We start from the raw sequence: 7,590 nt of genomic DNA, 5'->3' as shown, positions 1-7,590 counted from the left end.
TTATTTGATTTTCAATGAGATATTTGGGAAAAGTCTTTTTGGCTGAGGTTCTTAAATGTTTTTGTTTTGTAACCTGTTATATTGTGTTGACAGGTTTGCAATTTGTAAATTTCTTAAAATAAGTGATCCAGTATATATGAAATATTTAACTAGAGATAGGAACTCAATACTTTTTCACTGAATTCTAGTTATTATTTTAGTATAGTAGGAAATACTTAATGTATTTGATTGTAATTACTAATAAGTAAAAATTTTAACATAACATTTTTACAGTTGTTACAGTTGTGAAACAATTTTCTCCTTATTAGGAAGTATTTGCTCAGCTTTCACCATAATAACATTAAACAATGTTGCTTGAAAGTAATGTTACGTGACTAGATATTTAAGTTATATAATTTTTATTTTTATTTTTATTTTATTATTTATTTATACAAGAACCGGGGTAAAGGCCAACTGTGTGGGAGGATGAGAGGATTCACCAGAGACAGAGTGGGGAATAGAACAGGCAGACGACTGAAATACACTGCTGAGGGAAGAAGCAGGTGAGACAGGAGAGGTCTGCCATGCCAAGTGGGTTGCTCCGCAGCCAGTGGGGATGGAACCGGCACTGCAGAGGCTGTAGACAGCTTCACTGCGCTGCACCCAACTGCGCCACCAGGGAGGCCCAGTTATGTAATTTTTAAAATAGTAATTGGCACAATACTTAAAGATTCCCACCTCTCCTTTTTTTTTTTTAAAGATTTATTTATGCATACAGGAGCTGGGTTACAGGCCAGAGTTGCAGGGGGTGAGAGGATTTATCAGAGACAGAGTGGGGAACAGAACAGGGAGACTGACTGAAATACACTGCTGAGGGAAGCAGGGAATGAGACAGGAGAGGTCTGCTGCACCATGTGGGTTGCTCCCTGGCTGGCTGGGGTTCAAACTGGTGCTGCAAAGGCTGCGGATTGCTTCATAGTGCTGTGCTTAACCCCTTGCGCCACCAGGGAGGCCTCCACCTCTCCCTTTCTGTTTAGCACCATACCATTAGCCTTCAAGATTGTAAACTGAAAAGGTAGATGTGAATTTTTAATATTAGAGAAAAAATTGTTTATGAAATTCTGGTAGTTCTTAGCAAAAGTTAACTTTTCAAGGAGTAGGATTTTAAGAACAATGGATACACTAAAATTTGACATACAGGGAGATTGGGTGTCTTGATGTTGTCAAGCCTGTAATGTAACACTTAAGAAGGTTAAGGACATATGATGATATATATATATATATTATATATATATATAGTCTCATATGTTATTGTACATAAAATACTAACACTTAATTATTAAGTGTAAAAAACAGGTTAAAGAGTACAATATGGATGGGGGACTAAAGAGTCACTTTATAGTGGAGTAACGTGATGAACACAATTTGAGCTGGTCAACAAGACCAACATCAACAGTCAAATCATGTTGATAGTAAGTTCTGTTGATACATGTTATGAGAGTGACATTTCTGTGAACTTCCTCCTCAAAACACATCCCCAGTCTAATCATGAGAAGAAACAAATTCTAATAGAGGGCCATCTGACTGTTGTTCCTGAATAGTACTCCTCAAAAATCAAAACTGTCCATGTCATAAAATAAGGGAAGTCTGAGAATCTGTCACAGTCAGTAGTTGCTGACACGACAGCTATGTGTAATATCATAACCTGGATACTTGGTAGGATTCTGGAATAGAAAAGGACAAGATAAAAACTATAGAAGGTTGAATAAACTGTGGGTTTCAGTTAAAAGTAATATATGAATATTGGCTCATTAATTGTATAAAATGTGCCGTATTAATTTAACATGTTAATAATAGGAAAAATTGGTTGGATAGGTGTTGGGGAAGGGGGTAAGAGAACTCTCTATAATAGCAGCTCAGTTTTTCTGTCAATATAAAACTATTCTAAAACTTAAAGTCAATTAAATAAATATCTGGTCAAAGGAGGTGAATTAAAATAATTTTCTTTTTAAAGTCTGGGTACCCTAGTCTATCACTCACAAATGCGGGGATTTGAACTTTTATTCCTGTTACTTGCAGGAAAAAAAATTTATTTTGAACACAATGACATTCATTGTTTAAGATATTTTCTAAAATATTTTAAGTAAATTCAGATAAGCATAAAGAAAATAATTCATATATAATCCCTCCACTGAGAAACAATTCTATAATATGTAGGTTGTATAGGTTATTTTTCGCTGTACATGTTGGGTGAAATCTATTTCTGTACACTATTCTCTTTTGTAATGCTCTTCTCACTTTTTAGTTCATTATGGTTATCTCTCTGTGTCAACCTTCAACATAATTAAAATGGAATTGATACATTTTCATGTGTTTGATGCATATTTCAAGATTTCTTTAGAAAATTTGTAGCAGTTTATATGCCTACCACCATATTCTCAAAGCACTGTAGTGATAAACTGAATTTGGCCAACATTCTGAAACTAGTTGATTTTGCTTAGAAATCTTAATTCATTACTTCTTTTGAAAAATTAGATCTGGCAGGGGTGGGTCACATTCCTCTATGAAAACAATTGGCTGAAACTGAGTAGCTACTCCCACAAATACTCTCCTTCTCAACAATGAGGCTGGGTGTGGTTTGGTATTTCACTTTACTTTTAATTTAAAAAAATGGTCATTCTAAGAGAAATATGAAATATTTACTGTGCATATACATATTTAGCAAAATAGATAAGAGGCAAGAGAGAAAAGAACACTTTAAAAAAAACCCAAAGATATATCATTCCTTATGGAAGTGAGGAGTATGTGTACTCATTTAACATGTCTACAAAGTATCTGTTGAACAATTCTAAAGTTGCAGATTTAAAACAAACTAAACAACACATTTTACTTACTTACCATTTCTTTGTGACTCCTATTTGAAAATGTGCTAATCACTCATTTCGTAGTATTTTAATTTTAGTTGGGTTATTTATTGAGGAATTTTAGATTTCAAATATGAATTTTTAGTATCTTACTGACTAAAATCCACTGTTGGAACATTTTAAATGTCTTCATGTATGCTTGAATTATAATTATAACCCAATGATTGCTCAGAATTGCTTATTGGAATTACTGATAAACTAAAGCTTTTTTCCCCTGATTTATTTAAAATTTTATTTTACTTTGAATGATTTATTTAAAATTTCAATGGTAAATGATAGATTGTTAATATATTCTTCATGATAGTATTTCAAGAAACCTGAAACAAGTGAGTAGACTTTGAAAATTGTTTAGATTGACAGGTCAATCAAAGGAAATATTTGGAAACATCACTTTGTTCACAAAATAGGAAAAATAAAAGAAATAAAAGTTATATTTGATTAAATGGGGGAGACAAGAATAGGGCAAAGTTCTTTATAGTCTGGACAAAAAGTAAATAAAGTAAATTTAGTTGGATATCCAAAGGTAAGTAATGGAGTTAAATACTTTAGTTATTATAAGTGGATAACTATAATATAAACAACATTCTGAGGAAAATATTTACTAGTATGATAAAATAAAGGTTGGGAAATAAATCAGGTATTATAAACCTAAGGAAAGTGTAACAGCATAAATCAAAGCTAACCCTTCTCATTATAAAAGTTATGGCACTATCATTTAGGAAGAATGCGGCCCTTTACATTTTCAATGAAACTTTTCAGGACTAATGGATTCACATTGAAAATATTAAAATTTTAAGATTAGATTTGACTTTATTAGCAATCAACAAAAACTTTGTTTCACTATGATTTAGTTTTTAATTTTGTAAATAGAATGGTTAGTTTGAAATAGCTTATATGCATAAACTTTAATATTAGTAGTCTCAAATATATTTAACAAAATGGTAGTAGAATATTATAGAAAGTTAATTTTCATGAACAGGTTCCCTTGAAATTCAGTTTTTTCATGGATTCTGGAAAAATTTGATGCTTATCATTAGCAGTTCATCAACGGGAATAAATTTCAAGAGACAATAATATGTGCGTGTTATTGACTTTTAAAGAGTCCTGTCTTTGAGATGTTACTAATATAGGACACATTAAAAGTTAAATAGATGAATAGTGCCATGACTTCCCTTCCCCATTTTTATATTCAGTGGTATTGTATAATTCTTGATTTTCAGATAATTGATTAAATATTTCATGAAGAAATACATATGTGTAAAACTATGAATTTCATCCACTTTACAGATGAGTGGTGTATATCATGTAGCCATGTTATACATTTTTCCTCCTGTAAAATTTTTCACAGTGTTACTTATGAAAATATTTTTACAGGTATGGTTATCTTATTGAAAAATGCTGTTGTATTAGGATGATAGAGTTTAGCCAATGCTAGTTTGTAATTATTGAAATGAAATATTTTTCTGAATATTTATAATTTATGTAATATATGTCCGCATATATACAAATAGCATAAGATATACCTATATGTTTTGTATGCATTTACTTATACATATAAACATATATATATTTCTTCAAATAGGTATCTCAACAACCGTCGTTATCTAGCTTAGAAACCTTAATGGTCTCACAGAAGTCTGAAATTGAGTATTTACAGGAGAAATTGAAAATAGCAAATGAAAAACTGTCAGAGAACATGTTTATCAACAAGAGTTCCTCAGAAAAGAGTGTTTTGACAAGTGCTGAAGGAAAACATAAGGTAGGGCCATTTTGTCATCTTGTGAATATGTCAGGAAGAGACTGGCAAAGCAAAGATGGAGAAGTTAAAAAATGAACATAGTATTTACTTCTCTGCTTAGATTTCTGGAAGCTTTTTAAGAAAGCTTCATAAAATAATTTTTGGGTATAATGAGTTTTTCCTTTTTAAAGGTTGAATAATATATTCCTAATTAATTATATAGTAGTAGTACACGTATTTTCTGGTAAGTCAAAATTGTTCTATTAAAGTTTAGTAAATATCCCTCATCTATGTAATATATTTATCTAAGTAAATAATTCATTTTACAGTGGTATTAGTCACTTGATTTTTAATTTTTTTTTAAAGAAAAAGTGTATCTTTATGTTTCTATTTTATTTAGAAATGACATTTAAGATCTTGATCATGGGGAATAGAAATCATAAAACAGCATTTAACATTAATTTTCACAGTTACGTATATTCAGATTTAAAGTTATAGCAATACAGGGAAATAAAAAATGTTTCATAGTATATTTCTTGTTTATTGATATCTCAGCTTTTCCTTTTTGTAGTATTCGTTACATATTCCTACTATGTTGCAAAATGTTCTATAAACATTCAGTAATACAAAAATTCTGTAGCATCATGTTCTAAATATATTATTTCTTTATCAGTTGAAATAACATTTCCGTAAGATTAGGTAGTTTTAGACATATTTTTTATTTTTTCTCATACTTGTTTCTTCCGCAGTAGAAAGTAATTGTGCCTTTTTTTTTAATAAATAGAGAAACACAGCTTCAAGATGATTGTTTTTAGTTCTTTCCATTTTATCTTATGAGTCGAACAGACTTTTAATAAGGGAAAAAGATTATACCCATCTTTCAGTGATACTCTTATTTATTCCCTCAAATATTATTAGTAATATTCAGAATATTGAGGTTTATATGCATGTATATATGTATATATTTAGCATAATTGTATTATAATTATATTTCTTGCCATTTTGGAGTAATTTCTCAGCATTAGACTTTATTTAAATAAACCTTTTCTACAATCGAGCGACATTATAGAGCCTAATTTTGTTGTTTACTGTATTCCTTAAGTTTAAAATGTACTGCTTTGGTATTTCATTGCCTTTAGCAAAAGTCTAGGAAATGAGCTATATTTTGAACAAAATTTTCTTTCTTTTTCATAAGGACATGAAGTAAGTATGAACAATATGTTGCCCAGCTTTAATAGTTGCTTTCACATATTCTTTCTCCAGATTGGTATATGAAGCTGTACATAATATAAACACACATTCTTGTCTCTAGTTAGCCACATTATAGTTAATGACCATATGGTCATTATGGTATAAGATGTACTGTCTGTTGTATTTATATTCCTCAAGCATATTGTTCCTTCATCTTCACAGTGTGTTAAACTATTTCAAAGGGAAAAAAAATCCTTTCCCTCTTGTTTCTGGTTGTCCTATCAAGTGTAACCTTGGACCCTTATAGAGCAATTAGATCAGCCTCTATCCCCTCCTTTGTAATGAGGTTTCTTGCATTTCTGAGTCTATAACCCTTTAGTCTTCCCTAATGGGACATCATTATTCTGAAAGAAACAATGTAAATGTAAATGAATATTCTCATTAACGAGTCACAGAGAAACCTTTAGCGGTAGCACTGTGGTAATTCTGCTTGTTATTTCTCTGGTATTCCATGCAGGATTTTTTTTATAATTCATTATTAGTATTCAAAATTACTTGTTCTTTAATTTTGCATGTCTTTCATAATCCAGTGTTCCAACTAGTTCAACCATGTCCTTGTTTTATTCTCGAGGAACCACCTGTGAAACGTTCAAGGTCTTTGTCCCCAAGGAGCTCTTTCACAGACTCAGAGGAGCTAAGGAAGCTAAGAAAAGCTGAAAGAAAGATCGAAAACTTAGAGAAAGCACTGCAACTAAAGGTGAACATGAAATAATATCTTTAGTAATAACCTTGCAAAGATAAAGATATAGCAAATTAAACACATTTATTTCACAAATCACTGCTTATTATTTATCTCCTGAATTTAATTGCATGCATAAAAATGTGTAACCAGTTGGTCTTGTTTTTAAATTTTTCTGACGATAACAATACAATATAATAAATTTGCTATCTGGAAACTAAATATTTAAAGTTATTTGGGAATATTTATGCTAAACATGGGGAATAAATTTCTTGTAGTTTCTCAAAGACAAAAAGTACAAAGATAGTGAAAAGAGAATTCTTGTGTTTTTTTTATATATAATTAACGTAAAAATAGGTAAGTTAAAAACTCTGCTAAGCTACTTCAGGTCAATTAAAGTTGTCATTTATAAAAAATTCACTAAGTCAAACTGACAAATAAATATGCATCATTTTTTTCACTTCAACTGATTTTGTCTGACAACATGTGACATTTGAATCTTGTTCTACCAATATTTAAGAGCATAACCCTTTTTAATCAACCTATCCTTGAGAGTTTGTACTTTCCAAATTATACTTCTTTTTCTTAGAAGAAGTCAGTTGTGTCTACTGAACCAATTTTATGTTATTCTTAGGGTTTTAATTATTTCTTCTCTAAATTAAATGTGACTAAATTTGTCGTCTTCTTTTGCAACTACCAAAGACCTGAATTATTTAAGATTTAGTCATTTAATTGAATCTCAGTGTTCTTTGACATACCCGGTATTTCATGCAATTAAAATCTAGTATATTTAAAACTTAGATTATTTGTGATATAACATAGATTATTCTCAGGTAGAAAAAGCTCTGAGTTAGAGTGTGTTAGCTTTAGAACAAAATATGGCTGAGGGGTATAGTTAAACATATACCATAATTATTAATTTTTCTTTTTTTTCATTAAACAGTTTTAATTTATGTATATTTAAAGTTAAACTGTCAGTTCTAAAGCAAAGGAAAATTGTCATCTATTGTTTCTATCAA

The 7,590-nt window shown here is 30.3% G+C and overlaps 1 protein-coding gene across 7 annotated transcripts in view; it reads left to right on the top strand.

The window, feature by feature from the left end:
• CNTLN (centlein) overlaps positions 1 to 7,590 on the top strand; it is a 236,875-nt gene that overhangs the window by 94,405 nt on the left and 134,880 nt on the right. For all 7 annotated transcript variants that reach the window (XM_037494596.2, XM_037494597.2, XM_054689416.1 and 4 more), the window contains exons 9-10: positions 4,486 to 4,662; positions 6,464 to 6,589. In XM_037494596.2, coding sequence (XP_037350493.1) covers positions 4,486 to 4,662; positions 6,464 to 6,589 — 303 coding nt within the window. The remainder of the gene's footprint in view (positions 1 to 4,485; positions 4,663 to 6,463; positions 6,590 to 7,590) is intronic.

Source organism: Talpa occidentalis, unplaced genomic scaffold, assembly GCF_014898055.3.
Source record: "Talpa occidentalis isolate TD23 unplaced genomic scaffold, MPIMG_talOcc4v2.1 talOcc4.7, whole genome shotgun sequence".
NCBI lineage: Eukaryota > Metazoa > Chordata > Mammalia > Eulipotyphla > Talpidae > Talpa > Talpa occidentalis.
Note: the sequence above shows the minus strand (reverse complement) of the source record. Positions and strands in the feature narration are given on the sequence as shown.